Source organism: Salmo salar, chromosome 01 (genome assembly GCF_965601325.2).
Source record: "Salmo salar chromosome 01, fSalSal1, whole genome shotgun sequence".
Taxonomy (NCBI): domain Eukaryota; kingdom Metazoa; phylum Chordata; class Actinopteri; order Salmoniformes; family Salmonidae; genus Salmo; species Salmo salar.
Genome location: NC_138291.1, coordinates 2,790,251 through 2,817,355, shown reverse-complemented (window position 1 = coordinate 2,817,355; position 27,105 = coordinate 2,790,251). Strand labels below are relative to the sequence as shown.

Sequence of the window (27,105 nt, the reverse complement as noted above, 5' to 3'; positions counted from 1 at the left end):
GCTAGCAAGCGGTTAGCTCTCTGTCATGCTACTTGTTATCGGTACGGAGAGGACATCTTGTTAACATTTTAGCGGAAGAACACTTATTTATACAAAGCTACGAAGGAATATATATATATATATACACACACGTTAATGACGATTAAAAACGTAGTCGTCCGTATTGACTTTTATTTAAAGTGAAGATTAGATAGCTAGCTATTTTGTCAAGGAATTGTTTTTTTTGTTTTGTTTTTTTTCCTCGACGCACAGCCGTACGTTAGCCATCTAGCTAACGTTAGCCTAGCTAGCTATATTAGGGTCGACGTTTAACGTTAGCCTAGCTAGCTATATTAGGGTCGACGTTTAACGTTAGCCTAGCTAGCTATATTAGGGTCGACGTTTAACGTTAGCCTAGCTAGCTATATTAGGGTCGACGCTTAACGTTAGCTAACATTGAATTTGTCTGTCCGGCTAGCTAGCTAGCTACCCTGTTATACCTCGTCAGTTGCCCAGTTGGGCAAACTCGGTGAAGATTCACATTGCAACATTGATTGCAATACTCTCGGAGCGAGGATGGCGCTGAAAAGGATCCACAAGGTAACTTAACTAGGTAGCTAGTTAGCCAATTATGGCTAAAGTTGGCTAGTTAGCAATCTAGCTAACGCCCGTCCCCATATCCAAATATTATTTATCATCTGTGCCATCGGTTTTGTTGACACTAGACTGGCTAGCTCGTTAGGTAGTACCTAGCTACCTAGATAACGAGTTTGTACCATACCTATTACTAGTTATTTGGGTGTCAAACTACTGATTTCAGCACCTAAAGAATAGCCCGTAATTACACGTTATGATCGTACTGTAATTGCCTGCTATCCTTTTGGGTGCTGAAACAAGTCGTTTTTGTTAAGATCTAGCTAACGTTTAGTTATTAAGTTAAGTTAGTCGCCACTCAACTCATCGTAAATCGTACCAGTTTGATCGGCTAACTTCTGATAAAAGGCCTGTCTGATATATAAAAAAAACAACAGCATTTCTTTGAGGCAACATTGATGCTAGTTGGCTACTGAAAGTCAATTTCAGTCGTCATTGTTGTGCTGCCAGCTAGCTAGATGTTAGCTGAACGGTAGATAGCCTTCTCACCAGATCTAGCTAAAAGTTACCGGTAACGAATGCTAACGAAACGTTAGCTAGCAAAATGTACATGTAAGATGAGACCGACTAGCTAGCTAGGTGGATAACACGTTTAGCTAGGAAGATCACTAACAATGTAAATGAATATAAATGTGTGTATCTTAATTATTGTACTCTTATCTGAACCTGCTCCTCTATAAGCCACTAGCCAGCGACACCTCAGCCATTTTGATGAAGTTGGGCCATTGATATCCCAATGGAGAGACCCCCGGGGTGGGGGCATATGAATACATATGGGCATATGAATACAGTCATTACTGGTTACCACTCACTGTTACACATCTGCAGGTGTAGTTAACGGTTCATATTTGATAAACACCAGTTTAAAAGGGCTTAAATGAAGTTACATAAATACAACAGAGGTAATGCCACACAAGCTTTGTGGTCTGCGTTTTTTGGAAGTACTGCCAAATTCTCTAAAACAGCGTTGGAGGCGGCTTATGGTAGAGAAATTAACATTCGATTATTGACCAACAGCTCTGGTGAACATTCCTGGAGCCAGCATTCCAATTCCCTCAACTTGAACCGTCTGTATCATTGTGTGCATTTTATTGTCCCCAGCTGCAAAGAGCTGCAGTTAGTTCCAGAATGGGTGGCAAGGAATGTTAGTCCCAAATATTCCCAAAACTAAATGCATTGTATTTAGGACTAAACCCTAAACCTCAACTAAATCTTGTTATGAATCATGTGGAAATTGAACAAATTGAGGTGACTGAACTGCTTGGAGTAACTCTGGATTGTAAGCTGTCGTGGTCAAAACATATTTATATAACAGTAGCTAAGATGGGGAGAAGTCTGTCCATTATAAAGCGCTGCTCTGCCTTCTTAACAACACTATCAACAAGGCAGGTCCTACAGGCCCTAGTTTCTACCTTCTTAACAGCACTATCAACAAGGCAGGTCCTACAGGCCCTAGTTTTGTCGCACCTAGACTACTGTTCAGTCGTGTGGTCAGGTGCCACAAAGAGGGACTTAAGAAAATTGCAAAATTCTCAGGACAGCACAGCTGGCCCTTAAAAGTACACAGAGAGCTAACAATAATAATATGCATGTCAATCTCTCCTGGCTCAAAGTGAAGGAGAGATTGACTTCATCACTACTTGTATTTGTGAGAGGTATTGACATGTTGAATACACTGAGCTGTCTGTCTAAACTACTGGCACACAGCTCAGACACCCATCCATACCCCACAAGACATGCCACCAGAGGTCTCTTCACAGTCCCCAAACCCATCACAGACTATGGGAGGCACACAGTACTACATAGAGCCATGACTACATGGAACTCTATTCCACAACAAAATATATAAAAAAACTGGTATAAATGCACCTTATGGAACAACGGTGACTGTGAAGAGACACACACACACACACACACAGGTACAGACATACGCATACATTGTAGTATGGTGGTATTATAAATTGTTGTATTGTAGATAAGTAGTGGTGTAATAATGTTATATGATGTACTGTTTTATATTTTGTTTTATGTGTAATGTAAGTAGTGTCTTAATGTGTTTGGACCCCAGGAAGAGTAGCTGCTGCCATGGCAGGAACTAATGGGGATCCATAATAAACCCCAGGAAGAGTAGCTGCTGCCATGGCAGGAACTAATGGGGATCCATAATAAACCCCCAGGAAGAGTAGCTGCTGCCTTGGCAGGAACTAATGGGGATCCATAATAAACCCCAGGAAGAGTAGCCGCTGCCTTGACAGGAACTAATGGGGATCCATAATAAACCCCCAGGAAGAGTAGCCGCTGCCTTGACAGGAACTAATGGGGATCCATAATAAACCCCCAGGAAGAGTAGCTGCTGCCTTGGCAGGAACTAACGGGGATCCATAATAAACCCCAGGAAGAGAAGCTGCTGCCTTGGCAGGAACTAATGGGGATCCATAATAAACCCCAGGAAGAGTAGCTGCTGCCTTGGCAGGAACTAATGGGGATCCATAATAAACCCCAGGAAGAGTAGCTGCTGCCTTGGCAGGAACTAATGGGGATCCATAATAAACCCCCAGGAAGAGTAGCTGCTGCCTTGGCAGGAACTAACGGGGATCCATAATAAACCCCAGGAAGAGAAGCTGCTGCCTTGGCAGGAACTAATGGGGATCCATAATAAACCCCAGGAAGAGTAGCTGCTGTCTTAGCAGGAACTAATGGGGATCCATAATAAACCCCAGGAAGAGTAGCCGCTGCCTTGACAGGAACTAATGGGGATCCATAATAAACCCCAGGAAGAGTAGCTGCTGCCTTGGCAGGAACTAATGGGGATCCATAATAAACCCCAGGAAGAGTAGCCGCTGCCTTGACAGGAACTAATGGGGATCCATGATAAACCCCAGGAAGAGTAGCTGCTGCCTTGGCAGGAACTAATGGGGATCCATAATAAACCCCAGGAAGAGTAGCTGCTGCCTTGGCAGGAACTAATGGGGATCCATAATAAACCCCAGGAAGAGTAGCTGCTGCCTTGGCAGGAACTAATGGGGATCCATAATAAACCCCAGGAAGAGTAGCTGCTGCCTTGACAGGAACTAATGGGGATCCATAATAAACCCCAGGAAGAGTAGCTGCTGCCTTGACAGGAACTAATGGGGATCCATAATAAACCCCCAGGAAGAGTAGCCGCTGCCTTGACAGGAACTAATGGGGATCCATAATAAACCCCAGGAAGAGTAGCTGCTGCCTTGACAGGAACTAATGGGGATCCATAATAAACCCCCAGGAAGAGTAGCCGCTGCCTTGACAGGAACTAATGGGGATCCCTAATAAATGCAATTTGTCATGCTGAGACAGGAAACGGCCTTCCCTAAACTGTTCCCACAAAGTAGTCTAGAATGTCATTACATGCTGTAGCGTTAAGATGTCCCTTCATTGTAACTAAGGGGCCCGAACCATGAAAAACAGCCCCAGACCATTATTCCTCCCCCACCAATCTTTACAGTTGACACTATGCATTCGGGCAGGTAGCGTTCTCCTGGCATCCACCATGCCCGTGATTAATAGGGACTGACCTATAGCCTATCATAATCATATCAATACATTTGTTATAACAAACTCTCTGAACATCGTAAAAAAAAAAAAATAGTCCCACATTTTGTAACCTTAAAGATTTGTTAAATTGTTTGCGACGTTGTTGTGGTCGGTGCTCACGGAATCAGTAGGTTATTAAACAAACACTCAAACAGAAGCGGGTTCTGTCATATTTCAGTACATACAGAGCTTTCAGAAAGTATTCAGACCCCTTCGGGGTTTTTTTTCCCCCACACTTTGTTACCTTACAGCCTTATTCTAAAATTGATTGTGTCAAGGCACAGATCTGTTGAAGGCGCTGTCTGACAAATTGCAAGCGGTACCGCAACGCCAAGGCTCGGTTCTGCTGCTACTCTGTTTATTATCTATGCATTGTCACTTTACCCCTACCTACATTATATTACCTCAACTACCAACACTGCTGCTACTCTGGTTATTATCTATGGATGGTTACTTTACCCCACCTACATTATATTACCTCAGTTACCTAGACTAACCTGTACACAACCTGGTTATTATCTATGGATAGTCCCTTCACCCCACCTACATTATATTACCTCAGTTACCTAGACTAACCTGTACACAACCTGGTTATTATCTATGGATGGTTACTTTACCCCTACCTACATTATATTACCTCAGTTACCTAGACTAACCTGTACACAACCTGGTTATTATCTATGGATGGTTACTTTACCCCTACCTACATTATATTACCTCAGTTACCTAGACTAACCTGTACACAACCTGGTTATTATCTATGCATGGTTACTTTACCCCCACCTACATTATATTACCTCAGTTACCAACACTGCTGCTACTCTGTTTATTATCTATGGATGGTCACTTTACCCCACCTACATTATATTACCTCAACTACCAACACTGCTGCTACTCTCTGTTTATTATCTATGGATGGTTACTTTACCCCACCTACATTATATTACCTCAACTACCAACACTGCTGCTACTCTGTTTATTATCTATGCATGGTCACTTCACCCCACCTACATTATATTACCTCAGTTACCTAGACTAACCTGTACACAACCTGGTTATTATCTATGGATGGTTACTTTACCCCTACCTACATTATATTACCTCAACTACCAACACTGCTGCTACTCTCTGTTTATTATCTATGGATGGTTACTTCACCCCACCTACATTATATTACCTCAGTTACCTAGACTAACCTGTACACAACCTGGTTATTATCTATGGATGGTTACTTTACCCCACCTACATTATATTACCTCAGTTACCTAGACTAACCTGTACACAACCTGGTTATTATCTATGGATGGTTACTTTACCCCTACCTACATTATATTACCTCAGTTACCTAGACTAACCTGTACACAACCTGGTTATTATCTATGGATGGTTACTTCACCCCACCTACATTATATTACCTCAACTACCAACACTGCTGCTACTCCTACATGTACATATTGGCTCGACTAACCTGTACCCCGCACATTGTCTCTGTACCGTAACACCCTGTATATAGCCTCCACATTGTCTCTGTACCGGTACCCCCTGTATATAGCCTCCACATTGACTCTGTACCGGTACCCCCTGTATATAGCCTCCACATTGACTCTGTACTGGTACCCCCCTGTATATTGCCTCCACATTGACTCTGTACCGGTACCCCCTGTATATAGCCTCCACATTGACTCTGTACCGGTACCCCCTGTATATAGCCTCCACATTGACTCTGTACCGGTACCCCCTGTATATAGCCTCCACATTGACTCTGTACCGGTACCCCCTGTATATAGCCTCCACATTGACTCTGTACCGGTACCTCCTGTATATAGCCTCCACATTGACTCTGTACCGGTACCCCCTGTATATAGCCTCCACGTTAACTCTGTACCGGTACCCCCTGTATATAGCCTCCACATTGACTCTGTACCGGTACCCCCTGTATATAGCCTCCACATTGACTCTGTACCGGTACCCCCTGTATATAGCCTCCACATTGACTCTGTACTGGTACCCCCTGTATATAGCCTCCACATTGACTCTGTACCGGTACCCCCTGTATATAGCCTCCACATTGACTCTGTACCGGTACCCCTGTATATAGCCTCCACATTGACTCTGTACCGGTACCCCCTGTATATAGCCTCCACATTGACTCTGTACCGGTACCCCTGTATATAGCCTCCACATTGACTCTGTACCGGTACCCCCTGTATATAGCCTCCACATTGACTCTGTACCGGTACCCCCTGTATATAGCCTCCACATTGACTCTGTATCGGTACCCCCTGTATATAGCCTCCACATTGACTCTGTACCGGTACCCCCTGTATATAGCCTCCACATTGACTCTGTATCGGTACCCCCTGTATATAGCCTCCACATTGACTCTGTACCGGTACCCCCTGTATATAGCCTCCACATTGACTCTGTACCGGTACCCCCTGTATATAGCCTCCACATTGACTCTGTATCGGTACCCCCTGTATATAGCCTCCACATTGACTCTGTACCGGTACCCCCTGTATATAGCCTCCACATTGACTCTGTACCGGTACCCCCAGTATATAGCCTCCACATTGACTCTGTACCCGGTACCCCCTGTATATAGCCTCCACATTGACTCTGTACCGGTACCCCCTGTATATAGCCTCCACGTTAACTCTGTACCGTAATACCCTGTATATAGCCTCCACATTGACTCTGTACCGGTACCCCCAGTATATAGCCTCCACATTGACTCTGTACCGGTACCCCCTGTATATAGCCTCCACATTGACTCTGTACCGGTACCCCCTGTATATAGCCTCCACATTGACTCTGTACCGGTACCCCCTGTATATAGCCTCCACATTGACTCTGTACCGGTACCCCCTGTATATAGCCTCCACATTGACTCTGTACCGTAACTCCCTGTATATAGCCTCCACATTGACTCTGTACCGGTAGCCCCTGTATATAGCCTCCACATTGACTCTGTACCGGTACCCCCTGTATATAGCCTCCACATTGACTCTGTACCGGTACCCCCTGTATATAGCCTCCACATTGACTCTGTACCGGTACCCCCCCTGTATATAGCCTCCACATTGACTCTGTACCGGTACCCCCCCTGTATATAGCCTCCACATTGACTCTGTACCGGTACCCCCTGTATATAGCCTCCACATTGACTCTGTACCGGTACCCCTGTATATAGCCTCCACGTTGACTCTGTACCGGTACCCCCTGTATATAGCCTCCACATTGACTCTGTACCGGTACCCCTGTATATAGCCTCCACGTTGACTCTGTACCGGTACCCCCCCTGTATATAGCCTCCACATTGACTCTGTACCGGTACCCCCTGTATATAGCCTCCACGTTAACTCTGTACCGGTACCCTCTGTGTATACAGCCTCGTTATTTTACTTTTTAATTTATTTTATTTAGTGAATATTAACTTAACTCTATTTTCTTAACTACATTGTTGGTTAAAGGCTTGTAAGTAAACATTATACGGTAAGATTGTTGTATTCGGCGCATGTGACAAATAACATTTGCCAAAAGGCAGCTAAAGGACTCTGACCATGAGAAACTTGGTCTAAATGCCAAGTGTCACGTCTGGAGGAAACGTTGCGTCATCTCTATGGTGAAGCATGGTGGGGATGTTTTTCAGCGGCAGGGACTGAGAGACTAGTCAGGATTGAGGGAAAGATGAACAGAGGAAAGTACAGAGAGATCCTTGATTAAAAACCTGCTCAGGACTTCAGACAGTGGTGAAGGTTCACCTTCCAACAGGACAATGACTCTAAGAACACAGCCAAGACAACACAGGAGTGACTTTGGGACTAGTCTCTGAATTTCCTTGTGTGGCCCGGACTTGAAGCCAATCTTAGGTCTCTTGAGAGACCTGAAAATAGCTGTGCAGCGACACTCCCTATCCAACCTGACAGAGCTTGAGAGGATCTGCAGAGAAGAATAGGAGAAACTCCCCAAATATAGGTGTGCCAAACTTGTAGCGTCATACCCAAGGCTGTAACGTAACATTTTTAGTCATTTAGCAGACGCTCTTATCCAGAGCGACTTACAATAGTGAATGCATACATTTCATGCATTTTTTTTGTACTGGCCCCCCGTGGGAATCGAACCCACAACCCTGGCATTGCAAACACCATGCTCTACCAACTGAGCCACAGGGAAGGCAAAACTGTGTGGAAAGGTAAACGGGTCTGAATACTTTCCAAATGCACTGTATATATGGATGATTTATTAAAGCCAGGCACATTTAACAGTTAGGCTATTGATTACAGAGTTCATTCATTTGGTGTCCTCTCTCCTCAGTTTTCTTAGACAGTTAAGGAAAAGTCTGTTTTCTCATTTCCTAACTCCGCTGCTGCCTCCACCGCATTGTTGTCAACAGTCAATATGGTGTTTTAGCTTTGCTAACCCTGGACCCAGGCGATACTTACATCCCTAATGGCACCCTCTTCACCACTTTTTTATAGTGCACCACTTTTGACCAGGCCCCATAGGTCCGTTTTGTCTGTAATGTGAACAGTACAACAGCTTTCCGTCAGTGGTTGCCGAACACGGTAGAGGTTATGCTTTTGCCACATTTGTATAGGTGGTGTCGATTGACCGTCTGACTAGTTCTTGGAGAAATGGCTGCTTCCTTTTTTCACAACAACACACAGTTGGGTTGTTAATCACTATGCACCAAGAAAACAAACAGCAGTGAGGAGGGACTTCCTGAACTTTCAAATACCAAACACTTTTTTTTTCTCCCTTTGCCATACGTTTTTGCTACGGTGTGTGCTCTACTGAGTATGGCCCCGGTGTAGGTTACTTTGGGCTCATAGCCTATAAGCCCAGTGACAAGCTATCCACTCATTCTTCTTTGTTCTCAGACTCACCCTGTTGCTTTAATCATTCAAAATGTCTGCCTCTGGTTTCGAGCTAATTGTTCCTCGTCTGTCTTGTTGATTGCAGGAGCTGAACGATCTGGCTCGTGACCCTCCAGCACAGTGCTCAGCAGGACCGGTGGGAGACGACAGTAGGTGTCTTAAGACTTTTTTGTTTTGTTTTTATGGTTCTGTTGAAGGCAGTTATTCTTCATCTTGGTCCTGGAGAACCAAAAAGGGCTGAATATTTTAGTGTTTTTTGCCCGAGCACTAATACACCTGATCAAAGGTGCGTTAAGAAACACTGGTTAAATATTATAATGATCCTAAATCCCCGTCAGGTTAATGTGTGGTAGGGGGGGGGGGTTAGCAAAGGGGATCGATCCTAAATCCCCGTCAGGTTAATGTGTGGTAGGAGGGGGGGGGTTAGCAAAGGGGATCGATCCTAAATCCCCGTCAGGTTAATGTGTGGTAGGAGGGGGGGGGTTAGCAAAGGGGATCGATCCTAAATCCCCGTCAGGTTAATGTGTGGTAGGAGGGGGGGGGGTTAGCAAAGGGGATCGATCCTAAATCCCCGTCAGGTTAATGTGTGGTAGGAGGGGGGGGGTTACTAGTTAATGTGTGGTAGGAGGGGGGGTTACTAGTTAATGTGTGGTACGAGGGAGGGGGGGTTAGCAAAGGGGATCGATCCTAAATCCCCGTCAGGTTGATGTGTGGTAGGAGGGGGGGTGTTAACCTGAGGTTAATGTGGTGGATTAGGAGGGGGGGGTTACTAGTTAATGTTGGTGGGATGAGGTATGTGGTGGGAGGTTACTAGTTAATGTGTGGTAGGAGGGGGAGGGGGTTAGTCTAAGATGGTTAATGTGTGGTAGAGAGGGGGGGTTCAGGTCTGAGGTGGATAATGTGTGGTGGAGGGGTGGGGAGTTGACTAGTTAATGTGTGGTGGGGGGGGGGGTTATTAGTTAATGTGTGGTGGTGGGGGGGGTTGACTATGTGGTGGAGATGTTGTGGTGGTGGGGGGGTTACTAGTTAATGTGTGGTAGTAGGGGGGTTACTAGTTAATGTGTGGTAGGAGGGGGTGGGTTGAGCTAGTTAATGTGTGGTAGGAGGGGGGGTTACTAGTTAATGTGTGGTGGGGGGGGGGTTACTAGTTAATGTGTGGTGGGGGGGGGGGTTACTAGTTAACCTCTTGGGGCTAGGTGGGACGCTAGCGTGCCACCTGTGGTGCACTCCATCAACAGCAGGTGCATTTCAAGAGCGGCAAATTTGAATCCAAATAAATGTCAAAATTCAAATTTTTCAAAAATACAACTATGTTACACCATTTGAAAGATAAACATCTCCTTAATCTAACCACGTTTTACGATTTCAAAAAGGTTTTACGGCGAAAGCATAAATTTAGAGTATGTTAGGACAGTACATTTACAAGAGTTGTGTGTAATGTTTTGTCAAGTCAAAGACAGGGTCACCAAAACCATAAAACCAGCTAAAATGATGCACTAACCTTTTACAATCTCCATCAGATGACACTCCTAGAACATTATGTTAGACAATGCATGCATTTTTAGTTCTATCAAGTTCATATTCATATACAAAAACAGCGTTTTACTATGGCATTGATGTTGAGGAAATCGTTTCCCTCCAATAACCGGCAGTCAAGTCAGCGTCACAAATTAAATAATTAAAATTAGAAAACATTGGTAAAATATTATATTGTCATTTAAAGAATTATAGATTTACATCTTTTGAACGCAATCAACTTGCCAGATTTAAAAATAACCTTACTGGGAAATCACACTTTGCAATAATCTGAGCACTGTGCCCAGAAAAATACGCGTTGCGATACAGACTAGACGTCATGTTGGGGAGATCTAAAATCGAAAATACTATGTAAATAATCCATTACCTTTGATTCTCTTCATCAGATGTCACTTCCAGGTATCACAGGTCCATAACGAATGTAGTTTTGTTCAAAAAAGCTCATCATTTATGTCCAAAAATCTCCGTCTCGTTAGCACATGATGTAAGCCAGCCGGACTTCTCGTCATGAACGAGGGGAAAAAATATATTTCCGTTCGTTCAAACATGTCAAACGTTGTATAGCATAAATCATTAGGGCCTTTTTTAACCAGAACATGAATAATATTCAAGGTGGACGAATGCATAGCCTTTTATAACGTATTGGAACGAGGGTACCCAACATGAAGTAGCGCGCCAGGTGTCTAATGGGACATCACCGTTCCATGGCTCTTGTTCGGTCAGATCTCCCTCCAGAAGACTCAAAACACTTTGTAAAGGCTGGTGACATCTAGTGGAAGCAATAGGAAGTGCCAAAATATTCCTAAACCCCTGTGTTTTTCAATGGGATAGGTTTAAAGTCAATACAACACATCAGGTATCCACTTCCTGTCAGAAAATGTCTCAGGGTTTTGCCTGCCAAATGAGTTCTGTTATACTCACAGACACCATTCAAACAGTTTTGGAAACTTTAGAGTGTTTTCTATCCATATATAATAAGTATATGCATATTCTAGTTACTGGGTAGGATTAGTAACCAGATTAAATCGGGTACATTTTTTTTATCCAGACGTGCAAATGCTGCCCCCTAGACCCAACAGGTTAATGTGTGGTAGGAGGGGGGGTTACTAGTTAATGTGTGGTAGGAGGGGGGGGGTTACTAGTTAATGTGTGGTAGGAGGGGGGGTTACTAGTTAATGTGTGGTGGGGGGGGGGTTACTAGTTAATGTGTGGTAGTAGGGGGGTTACTAGTTAATGTGTGGTAGGAGGGGGGGGTTACTAGTTAATGTGTGGTAGGAGGGGGGGGTTACTAGTTAATGTGTGGTGGGGGGGGGGGGTTACTAGTTAATGTGTGGTGGGGGGGTTACTAGTTAATGTGTGGTAGGAGGGGGGGTTACTAGTTAATGTGTGGTAGAAGGGGGGGTTACTAGTTAATGTGTGGTAGGGGGGGGGGGGGGTTAGCAAAGGGGATCGATCCTAAATCCCCGTCAGGTTAATGTGTGGTAGGAGGGGGGGGGGGGGTTAGCAAAGGGGATCGATCCTAAATCCCCGTCAGGTTAATGTGTGGTAGGAGGGGGGGGGGGGGGGGTTAGCAAAGGGGATCGATCCTAAATCCCCGTCAGGTTAATGTGTGGTAGGAGGGGGGGGTTACTAGTTAATGTGTGGTAGGAGGGGGGGGGGGGGTTAGCAAAGGGGATCGATCCTAAATCCCCGTCAGGTTAATGTGTGGTAGGAGGGGGGGGGGGGGTTAGCAAAGGGGATCGATCCTAAATCCCCGTCAGGTTAATGTGTGGTAGGAGGGGGGGGGGGGTTAGCAAAGGGGATCGATCCTAAATCCCCGTCAGGTTAATGTGTGGTAGGAGGGGGGGGTTACTAGTTAATGTGTGGTAGGAGGGGGGGGTTACTAGTTAATGTGTGGTAGGAGGGGGGGGTTACTAGTTAATGTGTGGTAGGAGGGGGGGTTACTAGTTAATGTGTGGTACGAGGGAGGGGGGGTTAGCAAAGGGGATCGATCCTAAATCCCCGTCAGGTTAATGTGTGGTAGGAGGGGGGGTTACTAGTTAATGTGTGGTAGGAGGGGGGGGTTACTAGTTAATGTGTGGTAGGATGGGGGGGGGTTACTAGTTAATGTGTGGTAGGAGGGGGGGGGTTACTAGTTAATGTGTGGTAGAAGGGGGGGTTACTAGTTAATGTGTGGTAGGAGGGGGGGTTACTAGTTAATGTGTGGTAGGAGGGGGGGGTTACTAGTTAATGTGTGGTAGAAGGGGGGGTTACTAGTTAATGTGTGGTGGGGGGGGGGGTTACTAGTTAATGTGTGGTGGGGGGGGTTACTAGTTAATGTGTGGTAGTAGGGGGGGTTACTAGTTAATGTGTGGTAGTAGGGGGGTTACTAGTTAATGTGTGGTAGGAGGGGGGGGTTACTAGTTAATGTGTGGTAGGAGGGGGGGTTACTAGTTAATGTGTGGTGGGGGGGGGGGTTACTAGTTAATGTGTGGTGGGGGGGGGGGGTTACTAGTTAATGTGTGGTAGGAGGGGGGGTTACTAGTTAATGTGTGGTAGGAGGGGGGGGGTTACTAGTTAATGTGTGGTAGGAGGGGGGGTTACTAGTTAATGTGTGGTGGGGGGGGGGTTACTAGTTAATGTGTGGTAGTAGGGGGGTTACTAGTTAATGTGTGGTAGGAGGGGGGGGTTACTAGTTAATGTGTGGTAGGAGGGGGGGGTTACTAGTTAATGTGTGGTGGGGGGGGGGTTACTAGTTAATGTGTGGTGGGGGGGTTACTAGTTAATGTGTGGTAGGAGGGGGGGTTACTAGTTAATGTGTGGTAGAAGGGGGGGTTACTAGTTAATGTGTGGTGGGGGGGGGGGTTACTAGTTAATGTGTGGTAGGGGGGGGGGGTTACTAGTTAATGTGTGGTAGTGGGGGGGGGGTTACTAGTTAATGTGTGGTAGGAGGGGGGGGGGTTACTAGTTAATGTGTGGTAGGAGGGGGGGGTTACTAGTTAATGTGTGGTAGGAAGGGGGGTTACTAGTTAATGTGTGGTAGGAGGGGGGAGGTTACTAGTTAATGTGTGGTAGGAGGGGGGGGTTACTAGTTAATGTGTGGTGGGGGGGGTTGCTAGTTAATGTGTGGTGGGGGGGTTACTAGTTAATGTGTGGTAGGAGGGGGGGGGTTACTAGTTAATGTGTGGTAGGAGGTGGGGGGTTACTAGTTAATGTGTGGTAGGAGGGGGGGGTTACTAGTTAATGTGTGGTAGGAGGGAGGGGTTACTAGTTAATGTGTGGTAGGAGGGGGGGGTTACTAGTTAATGTGTGGTAGGAGGGAGGGGGGGGTTACTAGTTAATGTGTGGTAGGAGGGAGGGGGGGGTTACTAGTTAATGTGTGGTAGGAGGGAGGGGGGGTTACTAGTTAATGTGTGGTAGGAGGGAGGGGGGGGTTACTAGTTAATGTGTGGTAGGAGGGAGGGGGGGGGTTACTAGTTAATGTGTGGTAGGAGGGAGGGGTTACTAGTTAATGTGTGGTAGGAGGGAGGGGTTACTAGTTAATGTGTGGTAGAAGGGGGGGTTACTAGTTAATGTGTGGTGGGGGGGGGGGGGGGGTTACTAGTTAATGTGTGGTAGGGGGGGGGGTTACTAGTTAATGTGTGGTAGTGGGGGGGGGGTTACTAGTTAATGTGTGGTAGGAGGGGGGGGGTTACTAGTTAATGTGTGGTAGGAGGGGGGGGTTACTAGTTAATGTGTGGTAGGAAGGGGGGTTACTAGTTAATGTGTGGTAGGAGGGGGGGGGTTACTAGTTAATGTGTGGTAGGAGGGGGGGGGTTACTAGTTAATGTGTGGTAGGAGGGGGGGGGGTTACTAGTTAATGTGTGGTGGGGGGGGTTGCTAGTTAATGTGTGGTGGGGGGGTTACTAGTTAATGTGTGGTAGGAGGGGGGGGTTACTAGTTAATGTGTGGTAGGAGGTGGGGGGTTACTAGTTAATGTGTGGTAGGAGGGGGGGGTTACTAGTTAATGTGTGGTAGGAGGGGGGGTTACTAGTTAATGTGTGGTGGGGGGGGGGGTTACTAGTTAATGTGTGGTAGTAGGGGGGTTACTAGTTAATGTGTGGTAGGAGGGGGGGGGTTACTAGTTAATGTGTGGTAGGAGGGGGGGGTTACTAGTTAATGTGTGGTGGGGGGGGGGGTTACTAGTTAATGTGTGGTGGGGGGGGGGGTTACTAGTTAATGTGTGGTGGGGGGGTTACTAGTTAATGTGTGGTAGGAGGGGGGGTTACTAGTTAATGTGTGGTAGAAGGGGGGGTTACTAGTTAATGTGTGGTGGGGGGGGGGGTTACTAGTTAATGTGTGGTAGGGGGGGGGGTTACTAGTTAATGTGTGGTAGTGGGGGGGGGTTACTAGTTAATGTGTGGTAGGAGGGGGGGGGTTACTAGTTAATGTGTGGTAGGAGGGGGGGGTTACTAGTTAATGTGTGGTAGGAAGGGGGGTTACTAGTTAATGTGTGGTAGGAGGGGGGGGGTTACTAGTTAATGTGTGGTAGGAGGGGGGGGGTTACTAGTTAATGTGTGGTGGGGGGGGTTGCTAGTTAATGTGTGGTGGGGGGGTTACTAGTTAATGTGTGGTAGGAGGGGGGGGTTACTAGTTAATGTGTGGTAGGAGGTGGGGGGTTACTAGTTAATGTGTGGTAGGAGGGGGGGGTTACTAGTTAATGTGTGGTAGGAGGGAGGGGGGGGTTACTAGTTAATGTGTGGTAGGAGGGAGGGGGGGGTTACTAGTTAATGTGTGGTAGGAGGGGGGGGGTTACTAGTTAATGTGTGGTAGGAGGGAGGGGGGGGGTTACTAGTTAATGTGTGGTAGGAGGGAGGGGGGGGGTTACTAGTTAATGTGTGGTAGGAGGGAGGGGTTACTAGTTAATGTGTGGTAGGAGGGAGGGGTTACTAGTTAATGTGTGGTATGAGGGGGGGTACTAGTTAATGTGTGGTAGGAGGGAGGGGGGGGTTACTAGTTAATGTGTGGTAGGAGGGAGGGGTTACTAGTTAATGTGTGGTAGGAGGGAGGGGGGGGGTTACTAGTTAATGTGTGGTAGGAGGGGGGGGTTACTAGTTAATGTGTGGTAGGAGGGAGGGTTACTAAATGTATTAACATGTTGTTTAATTAATATTTTCCTAGTTAATGTTGTTAATATTTCTCTCTCTCTCTCCCAGTTAGCGTTTACCACCAGAATTTACCACCCCAATATTAACAGCAACGGCAGCATCTGTCTGGATATTCTCCGATCACAGTGGTCCCCTGCTTTAACTATTTCTAAAGGTGAGTTACGACGACTCTGTGATGGACAGATCCACTGAAAGTGCATTATGGGGCAGTTTTTACCGGACACAGATTAAACCTCGTCCTGGACTACAAAAGTTATTTTTCAATGGAGATTCCTGAGATGTTTTCTACATTTTTTTTTTTGAATGTGCCTCTCTGTGTGTGTATCATAAAGGAATCAGACATTTCTACATCACAGAATAGTCCGTAGCGGGAGAATACAACCCTTGTTCCTAGTTCCACAACAGAGAGAAACAGGGTTTTAACTCTCGTATTTTCCTCTGCAGTTCTGCTCTCCATTTGCTCCCTCTTATGCGACCCCAACCCAGACGACCCTCTAGTACCAGAGATCGCTCGCATCTATAAAACAGATAGTGACAAGTAAGTAATGTTGTCTGTTGGAGACATCACTATTATTCTGTATAAACCCTGTGAAAATTATGGATTTTTCATCACGTTTTGCTCACTGGGAAGGTGATAAACGTAACTTCCTGTCTGCTTTCAGTTGGCGACATGTAAACACGATAATGGTCTGCAGCCGAGACAAAGCAGAATAATGTCCCCGTTGTCTCTCAAAGCAGAATAACGTCCCCGTTGTCTCTCAAAGCAGAATAATGTCCCCGTTGTCTCTCAAAGCAGAATAATGTCCCCGTTGTCTCTCAAAGCAGAATAATGTCCCCGTTGTCTCTCAAAACAGAATAATGTCCCCGTTGTCTCTCAAAGCAGAATAATGTCCCCGTTGTCTCTCAAAGCAGAATAATGTCCCCGTTGTCTCTCAAAGCAGAATAATGTCCCCGTTGTCTCTCAAAGCAGAATAATGTCCCCGTTGTCTCTCAAAGCAGAATAATGTCCCCGTTGTCTCTCAAAGCAGAATAATGTCCCCGTTGTCTCTCAAAGCAGAATAATGTCCCCGTTGTCTCTCAAAGCAGAATAATGTCCCCGTGTCTCTCAAAGCAGAATAATGTCCCCGTTGTCTCTCAAAGCAGAATAATGTCCCCGTGTCTCTCAAAGCAGAATAATGTCCCCGTGTCTCTCAAAGCAGAATAATGTCCCCGTTGTCTCTCAAAGCAGAATAATGTCCCCGTGTCTCTCAAAGCAGAATAATGTCCCCGTTGTCTCTCAAAGCAGAATAATGTCCCCGTTGTCTCTCAAAACAGAATAACGTCCCCGTTGTCTCTCAAAGCAGAATAATGTCCCCGTTGTCTCTCAAAGCAGAATAATGTCCCCGTTGTCTCTCAAAGCAGAATAATGTCCCCGTTGTCTCTCAAAGCAGAATAATGTCCCCGTTGTCTCTCAAAGCAGAATAATGTCCCCGTTGTCTCTCAAAGCAGAATAATGTCCCCGTTGTCTCTCAAAGCAGAATAATGTCCCCGTTGTCTCTCAAAGCAGAATAATGTCCCCGTTGTCTCTCAAAGCAGAATAATGTCCCCGTTGTCTCTCAAAGCAGAATAATGTCCCCGTTGTCTCTCAAAGCAGAATAATGTCCCCGTGTCTCTCAAAGCAGAATAATGTCCCCGTTGTCTCTCAAAGCAGAATAATGTCCCCGTGTCTCTCAAAGCAGAATAATGTCCCCGTGTCTCTCAAAGCAGAATAATGTCCCCGTTGTCTCTCAAAGCAGAATAATGTCCCCGTGTCTCTCAAAGCAGAATAATGTCCCCGTTGTCTCTCAAAGCAGAATAATGTCCCCGTTGTCTCTCAAAGCAGAATAATGTCCCCGTTGTCTCTCAAAGCAGAATAATGTCCCCGTTGTCTCTCAAAGCAGAATAATGTCCCCGTTGTCTCTCAAAGCAGAATAATGTCCCCGTTGTCTCTCAAAGCAGAATAATGTCCCCGTGTCTCTCAAAGCAGAATAATGTCCCCGTGTCTCTCAAAGCAGAATAATGTCCCCGTTGTCTCTCAAAGCAGAATAATGTCCCCGTGTCTCTCAAAGCAGAATAATGTCCCCGTTGTCTCTCAAAGCAGAATAATGTCCCCGTGTCTCTCAAAGTAGAATAATGTCCCCGTTGTCTCTCAAAGCAGAATAATGTCCCCGTTGTCTCTCAAAGCAGAATAATGTCCCCGTGTCTCTCAAAGCAGAATAATGTCCCTGTGTCTCTCAAAGCAGAATAATGCCCCCGTTGTCTCTCAAAGCAGAATAATGTCCCCGTGTCTCTCAAAGCAGAATAAGGTCCCCGTTGTCTCTCAAAGCAGAATAATGTCCCCGTTGTCTCTCAAAGCAGAATAATGCCCCCGTTGTCTCTCAAAGCAGAATAATGCCCCCGTTGTCTCTCAAAGCAGAATAATGTCCCCGTTGTCTCTCAAAGCAGAATAATGTCCCCGTGTCTCTCAAAGCAGAATAATGTCCCTGTGTCTCTCAAAGCAGAATAATGCCCCCGTTGTCTCTCAAAGCAGAATAATGTCCCCGTGTCTCTCAAAGCAGAATAAGGTCCCCGTTGTCTCTCAAAGCAGAATAATGTCCCCGTTGTCTCTCAAAGCAGAATAATGCCCCCGTTGTCTCTCAAAGCAGAATAATGCCCCCGTTGTCTCTCAAAGCAGAATAATGTCCCCGTTGTCTCTCAAAGCAGAATAATGTCCCCGTTGTCTCTCAAAGCAGAATAACGTCCCCGTTGTCTCTCAAAGCAGAATAACGTCCCCGTTGTCTCTCAAAGCAGAATAACGTCCCCGTTGTCTCTCAAAGCAGAATAACGTCCCCGTGTCTCTCAAAGCAGAATAATGTCCCCGTGTCTCTCAAAGCAGAATAATGTCCCCGTGTCTCTCAAAGCAGAATAATGTCCCCGTTGTCTCTCAAAGCAGAATAATGTCCCCGTTGTCTCTCAAAGCAGAATAATGTCCCCGTGTCTCTCAAAGCAGAATAATGTCCCCGTTGTCTCTCAAAGCAGAATAATGTCCCCGTGTCTCTCAAAGTAGAATAATGTCCCCGTTGTCTCTCAAAGCAGAATAATGTCCCCGTTGTCTCTCAAAGCAGAATAATGTCCCCGTGTCTCTCAAAGCAGAATAATGTCCCTGTGTCTCTCAAAGCAGAATAATGCCCCCGTTGTCTCTCAAAGCAGAATAATGTCCCCGTGTCTCTCAAAGCAGAATAAGGTCCCCGTTGTCTCTCAAAGCAGAATAATGTCCCCGTTGTCTCTCAAAGCAGAATAATGCCCCCGTTGTCTCTCAAAGCAGAATAATGCCCCCGTTGTCTCTCAAAGCAGAATAATGTCCCCGTTGTCTCTCAAAGCAGAATAACGTCCCCGTTGTCTCTCAAAGCAGAATAACGTCCCCGTTGTCTCTCAAAGCAGAATAACGTCCCCGTGTCTCTCAAAGCAGAATAATGTCCCCGTGTCTCTCAAAGCAGAATAATGTCCCCGTGTCTCTCAAAGCAGAATAATGTCCCCGTTGTCTCTCAAAGCAGAATAATGTCCCCGTTGTCTCTCAAAGCAGAATAATGTCCCCGTGTCTCTCAAAGCAGAATAATGTCCCCGTGTCTCTCAAAGCAGAATAATGTCCCCGTGTCTGTGGAGAGGAGGTTGTTTTGTGGCGGTCTATGTTTATGCATGTAGTCCTCACTCAGGGCTGGTCTCGCTGGATTCCCTGGACGTTTTCTCATCGTTCAGCCAACAACCGTCTTCCACAGTCCTTGTAAGGCTTTAGTTTGGTTGTGTGGACAACTCGTTTTTTTTTAAATTATTTTCTTCTGTCGACTATAATCTTTCGGGGATTGAGTGAATGTGTTTCTCTGTGCTTATTGTACAGGCAGGGATTATTATTAAGTTCAGATGTTTCATGACACGGGCGACGTGTAATTGAGTGTTCGTTCATGGTGTTGATCGTCGTCAGGGCCTGTGTATCCTTAAATCGGTCTGAGTGCTGATCTATGATCAGCTTGGCCTTTCAGATCATAATCGATGAGATGATCTGGACAGGTGGGTTCTTGATCCGAGATCAGGGCGCCAACTCTGAGACACTACGCGGATAAAGGCCCAGATGTTACCGCTCTCTTAAATAATGCTATTTAAATCACATTATTTTACCAACAATGCAGTTCTAAGAAAAAATAGAGTTGAGAAAATATTTACAAAACAAACTAGAGTAAAAGAATAACAGTAATAATAACCAGGTTGTGTACAGGTTAGTCTAGGTAACTGAGGTAATATAATGTAGGTGGGGTAAAGTAACCATCCATAGATAATAACCAGGTTGTGTACAGGTTAGTCTAGGTAACTGAGGTAATATAATGTAGGTGGGGTAAAGTAACCATCCATAGATAATAACCAGGTTGTGTACAGGTTAGTCTAGGTAACTGAGGTAATATAATGTAGGTGGGGTAAAGTAACCATCCATAGATAATAACCAGGTTGTGTACAGGTTAGTCTAGGTAACTGAGGTAATATAATGTAGGTGGGGTAAAGTAACCATCCATAGATAATAACCAGGTTGTGTACAGGTTAGTCTAGGTAACTGAGGTAATATAATGTAGGTGGGGTAAAGTAACCATCCATAGATAATAACCAGGTTGTGTACAGGTTAGTCTAGGTAACTGAGGTAATATAATGTAGGTGGGGTAAAGTAACCATCCATAGATAATAACCAGGTTGTGTACAGGTTAGTCTAGGTAACTGAGGTAATATAATGTAGGTGGGGTAAAGTAACCATCCATAGATAATAAACAGGTTGTGTACAGGTTAGTCTAGGTAACTGAGGTAATATAATGTAGGTGGGGTAAAGTAACCATCCATAGATAATAAACAGGTTGTGTACAGGTTAGTCTAGGTAACTGAGGTAATATAATGTAGGTGGGGTAAAGTAACCATCCATAGATAATAACCAGGTTGTGTACAGGTTAGTCTAGGTAACTGAGGTAATATAATGTAGGTGGGGTAAAGTAACCATCCATAGATAATAACCAGGTTGTGTACAGGTTAGTCTAGGTAACTGAGGTAATATAATGTAGGTGGGGTAAAGTAACCATCCATAGATAATAACCAGGTTGTGTACAGGTTAGTCTAGGTAACTGAGGTAATATAATGTAGGTGGGGTAAAGTAACCATCCATAGATAATAACCAGGTTGTGTACAGGTTAGTCTAGGTAACTGAGGTAATATAATGTAGGTGGGGTAAAGTGAACCATCCATAGATAATAACCAGGTTGTGTACAGGTTAGTCTAGGTAACTGAGGTAATATAATGTAGGTGGGGTAAAGTAACCATCCATAGATAATAACCAGGTTGTGTACAGGTTAGTCTAGGTAACTGAGGTAATATAATGTAGGTGGGGTAAAGTAACCATCCATAGATAATAACCAGGTTGTGTACAGGTTAGTCTAGGTAACTGAGGTAATATAATGTAGGTAGGGGTAAAGTGACCATCCATAGATAATAACCAGGTTGTGTACAGGTTAGTCTAGGTAACTGAGGTAATATAATGTAGGTGGGGTAAAGTAACCATCCATAGATAATAACCAGGTTGTGTACAGGTTAGTCTAGGTAACTGAGGTAATATAATGTAGGTGGGGTAAAGTGACCATCCATAGATAATAACCAGGTTGTGTACAGGTTAGTCTAGGTAACTGAGGTAATATAATGTAGGTGGGGTAAAGTGACCATCCATAGATAATAACCAGGTTGTGTACAGGTTAGTCTAGGTAACTGAGGTAATATAATGTAGGTGGGGTAAAGTAACCATCCATAGATAATAACCAGGTTGTGTACAGGTTAGTCTAGGTAACTGAGGTAATATAATGTAGGTGGGGTAAAGTAACCATCCATAGATAATAACCAGGTTGTGTACAGGTTAGTCTAGGTAACTGAGGTAATATAATGTAGGTGGGGTAAAGTAACCATCCATAGATAATAAACAGGTTGTGTACAGGTTAGTCTAGGTAACTGAGGTAATATAATGTAGGTGGGGTAAAGTGACCATCCATAGATAATAAACAGGTTGTGTACAGGTTAGTCTAGGTAACTGAGGTAATATAATGTAGGTGGGGGTAAAGTGACCATCCATAGATAATAACCAGGTTGTGTACAGGTTAGTCTAGGTAACTGAGGTAATATAATGTAGGTGGGGTAAAGTAACCATCCATAGATAATAACCAGGTTGTGTACAGGTTAGTCTAGGTAACTGAGGTAATATAATGTAGGTGGGGTAAAGTAACCATCCATAGATAATAACCAGGTTGTGTACAGGTTAGTCTAGGTAACTGAGGTAATATAATGTAGGTGGGGTAAAGTAACCATCCATAGATAATAACCAGGTTGTGTACAGGTTAGTCTAGGTAACTGAGGTAATATAATGTAGGTGGGGTAAAGTAACCATCCATAGATAATAACCAGGTTGTGTACAGGTTAGTCTAGGTAACTGAGGTAATATAATGTAGGTGGGGTAAAGTAACCATCCATAGATAATAACCAGGTTGTGTACAGGTTAGTCTAGGTAACTGAGGTAATATAATGTAGGTGGGGTAAAGTGACCATCCATAGATAATAACCAGGTTGTGTACAGGTTAGTCTAGGTAACTGAGGTAATATAATGTAGGTGGGGTAAAGTAACCATCCATAGATAATAACCAGGTTGTGTACAGGTTAGTCTAGGTAACTGAGGTAATATAATGTAGGTGGGGTAAAGTAACCATCCATAGATAATAACCAGGTTGTGTACAGGTTAGTCTAGGTAACTGAGGTAATATAATGTAGGTGGGGTAAAGTAGACCATCGCATAGATAATAACACAGGTTGTGTACAGGTTAGTCTAGGTAACTGAGGTAATATAATGTAGGTGGGGTAAAGTGACCATCCATAGATAATAACCAGGTTGTGTACAGGTTAGTCTAGGTAACTGAGGTAATATAATGTAGGTAGGGGTAAAGTGACCATCCATAGATAATAAACAGGTTGTGTACAGGTTAGTCTAGGTAACTGAGGTAATATAATGTAGGTAGGGGTAAAGTGACCATCCATAGATAATAACCAGGTTGTGTACAGGTTAGTCTAGGTAACTGAGGTAATATAATGTAGGTGGGGTAAAGTAACCATCCATAGATAATAACCAGGTTGTGTACAGGTTAGTCTAGGTAACTGAGGTAATATAATGTAGGTGGGGTAAAGTAACCATCCATAGATAATAAACAGGTTGTGTACAGGTTAGTCTAGGTAACTGAGGTAATATAATGTAGGTGGGGTAAAGTAACCATCCATAGATAATAACCAGGTTGTGTACAGGTTAGTCTAGGTAACTGAGGTAATATAATGTAGGTGGGGTAAAGTAACCATCCATAGATAATAACCAGGTTGTGTACAGGTTAGTCTAGGTAACTGAGGTAATATAATGTAGGTGGGGTAAAGTAACCATCCATAGATAATAACCAGGTTGTGTACAGGTTAGTCTAGGTAACTGAGGTAATATAATGTAGGTGGGGTAAAGTAACCATCCATAGATAATAACCAGGTTGTGTACAGGTTAGTCTAGGTAACTGAGGTAATATAATGTAGGTGGGGTAAAGTAACCATCCATAGATAATAACCAGGTTGTGTACAGGTTAGTCTAGGTAACTGAGGTAATATAATGTAGGTGGGGTAAAGTAACCATGCATAGATAATAACCAGGTTGTGTACAGGTTAGTCTAGGTAACTGAGGTAATATAATGTAGGTGGGGTAAAGTGACCATCCATAGATAATAACCAGGTTGTGTACAGGTTAGTCTAGGTAACTGAGGTAATATAATGTAGGTGGGGTAAAGTGACCATCCATAGATAATAACCAGGTTGTGTACAGGTTAGTCTAGGTAACTGAGGTAATATAATGTAGGTGGGGTAAAGTAACCATCCATAGATAATAACCAGGTTGTGTACAGGTTAGTCTAGGTAACTGAGGTAATATAATGTAGGTGGGGTAAAGTGACCATCCATAGATAATAACCAGGTTGTGTACAGGTTAGTCTAGGTAACTGAGGTAATATAATGTAGGTGGGGTAAAGTAACCATCCATAGATAATAACCAGGTTGTGTACAGGTTAGTCTAGGTAACTGAGGTAATATAATGTAGGTGGGGTAAAGTAACCATCCATAGATAATAACCAGGTTGTGTACAGGTTAGTCTAGGTAACTGAGGTAATATAATGTAGGTGGGGTAAAGTAACCATCCATAGATAATAACCAGGTTGTGTACAGGTTAGTCTAGGTAACTGAGGTAATATAATGTAGGTGGGGTAAAGTAACCATCCATAGATAATAACCAGGTTGTGTACAGGTTAGTCTAGGTAACTGAGGTAATATAATGTAGGTGGGGTAAAGTGACCATCCATAGATAATAACCAGGTTGTGTACAGGTTAGTCTAGGTAACTGAGGTAATATAATGTAGGTGGGGTAAAGTAACCATCCATAGATAATAACCAGGTTGTGTACAGGTTAGTCTAGGTAACTGAGGTAATATAATGTAGGTGGGGTAAAGTAACCATCCATAGATAATAACCAGGTTGTGTACAGGTTAGTCTAGGTAACTGAGGTAATATAATGTAGGTGGGGTAAAGTGACCATCCATAGATAATAAACAGGTTGTGTACAGGTTAGTCTAGGTAACTGAGGTAATATAATGTAGGTGGGGTAAAGTGACCATCCATAGATAATAACCAGGTTGTGTACAGGTTAGTCTAGGTAACTGAGGTAATATAATGTAGGTGGGGTAAAGTGACCATCCATAGATAATAAACAGGTTGTGTACAGGTTAGTCTAGGTAACTGAGGTAATATAATGTAGGTGGGGTAAAGTAACCATCCATAGATAATAACCAGGTTGTGTACAGGTTAGTCTAGGTAACTGAGGTAATATAATGTAGGTGGGGTAAAGTAACCATCCATAGATAATAACCAGGTTGTGTACAGGTTAGTCTAGGTAACTGAGGTAATATAATGTAGGTGGGGTAAAGTAACCATCCATAGATAATAACCAGGTTGTGTACAGGTTAGTCTAGGTAACTGAGGTAATATAATGTAGGTGGGGTAAAGTGACCATCCATAGATAATAACCAGGTTGTGTACAGGTTAGTCTAGGTAACTGAGGTAATATAATGTAGGTGGGGTAAAGTGACCATCCATAGATAATAACCAGGTTGTGTACAGGTTAGTCTAGGTAACTGAGGTAATATAATGTAGGTGGGGTAAAGTAACCATCCATAGATAATAACCAGGTTGTGTACAGGTTAGTCTAGGTAACTGAGGTAATATAATGTAGGTGGGGGTAAAGTAACCATCCATAGATAATAAACAGGTTAGTAGTAGCAGGTCTAGTCGTTAGGTAGTACTGAGGTAATATAATGTAGGTGGGGTAAAGTAACCATCCATAGATAATAACCAGGTTGTGTACAGGTTAGTCTAGGTAACTGAGGTAATATAATGTAGGTGGGGTAAAGTGACCATCCATAGATAATAACCAGGTTGTGTACAGGTTAGTCTAGGTAACTGAGGTAATATAATGTAGGTGGGGTAAAGTAACCATCCATAGATAATAACCAGAGTAGCAGCAGTGTTGGTAGTTGAGGTAATATAATGTAGGTAGGGGTAAAGTGACCATCCATAGATAATAAACAGAGTAGCAGCAGCATAAAAAAGGGGGGGGGGGTGTCAATGCAAATAGTCTGGGTATCCATTTGATTAGCTGTTCAGCAGTCTTATGGCTTAGGGGTAGCAGAGAGAATTCTCTGACTAGGGTGGCTGAAGTCTTTTGGCTATTTTTAGAGCCTTACTCTGACACCGCCTGGTATAGAGGTCCTGGATGGCAGGAAGCTTGGCCCCGGTGACGTACTGGGCCGTTCGCACTACCCTCTGTAACGGTTGGAGGCCGAGCAGTTGCCATACCAGGCGGTGATGCAACCAGTCAGGATGCTCTCGATGGTGCAGCTGTAGAACTTTTTGAGGTTCTGAGGACCCTGGGATGATGGTGTTGATGTGAGCCAGGACCAGCCTTTCAAAGCCCTTCATGGTTAGACGTGAGCACTACAGGGTGGTAGTCATTAAAAATATATATTTAACGTTTATTTAACCTGGCAAGTCAGTTAAGAACAAATTCTTCTTTACAGTGACTGTCTACCCCGGCCAAACCCCCTAACCCGGACGACGCTGGGCCAATTGTGCGCCGTCCTATGGGATTCCCGATCGCGGCCGGTTGTGATACAGCCTGGGATCGAACCAGGGTCTGTAGTGACGCCTCATTTATGCAGATTACCTTGACGTTCTTGTGCGCAGGCACTATGGTGTTCTGCTTGAAACGAGTAGGTATTACAGACTCGGACAGGGACGTAGAAATCCGTAGGGCCGTTCCCCCGGCAGACCGTAGGGCCGTTCCCCCCCGGCAGACCGTAGGGCCGTTCCCCCCCGGCAGACCGTAGGGCCGTTCCCCCCCGGCAGACCGTAGGGCCGTTCCCCCCCGGCAGACCGTAGGGCCGTTCCCCCCCCGGCAGACCGTAGGGCCGTTCCCCCCCCTGGCAGACCGTAGGGCCGTTCCCCCCCCGGCAGACCGTAGGGCCGTTCCCCCCCCGGCAGACCGTAGGGCCGTTCCCCTCCCGGCAGACCGTAGGGCCGTTCCCCCCCTGGCAGACCGTAGGGCCGTTCCCCCCTGGCAGACCGTAGGGCCGTTCCCCCCCCCGGCAGACCGTAGGGCCGTTCCCCCCCCCGGCAGACCGTAGGGCCGTTCCCCTGGCAGACCGTAGGACCGTTCCCCCTGGCAGACCGTAGGGCCGTTCCCCTGGCAGACCGTAGGCAGACCGTAGGGCCGTTCCCCCCCCGGCAGACCGTAGGGCCGTTCCCCTGGCAGACCGTAGGACCGTTCCCCTCCCGGCAGACCGTAGGGCTGTTCCCCCCTGGCAGACCGTAGGGCCGTTCCCCCCCCCGGCAGACCGTAGGGCTGTTCCCCTTAGTAGTAGGGCTTTGGTGAAAACTAGTGCAGTCGATAGTGTGCCGTTTGGGAAGCTGCATCTATTGTTTTTGTTTTTTGTTCTCCCTCATGCAGATACAGCAGAATAGCAAGAGAATGGACGCAGAAATACGCCATGTGATGACTGGCCTCGCGGAAGGAGAACGTCGTCGTAGCTGGAGTCAACTTCAATAGCTGGTTTCCATTATTTTGTTCATTTTGTTATTGAATTAGACTCATTTTGCCCCCATTTTTTTTTTCTCCACTCCTTCATTCATGTGCTATTAAAAAGATAAGTGTTTATTCCTCGGACAGTCAA

The 27,105-nt window shown here is 45.0% G+C and overlaps 1 protein-coding gene across 1 annotated transcript; it reads left to right on the top strand.

The window, feature by feature from the left end:
* On the top strand, nucleotides 1-27,105 carry LOC106563190 (ubiquitin-conjugating enzyme E2 D2). Its single transcript, XM_082957449.1, has 5 exons — nucleotides 1-579; nucleotides 9,169-9,319; nucleotides 15,714-15,899; nucleotides 16,190-16,283; nucleotides 26,883-27,105. Exons 1-5 carry the CDS (start codon nucleotides 556-558, stop codon nucleotides 26,926-26,928), a joined length of 501 nt encoding a protein of 166 aa, XP_082813575.1. The 5' UTR covers nucleotides 1-555; the 3' UTR covers nucleotides 26,929-27,105.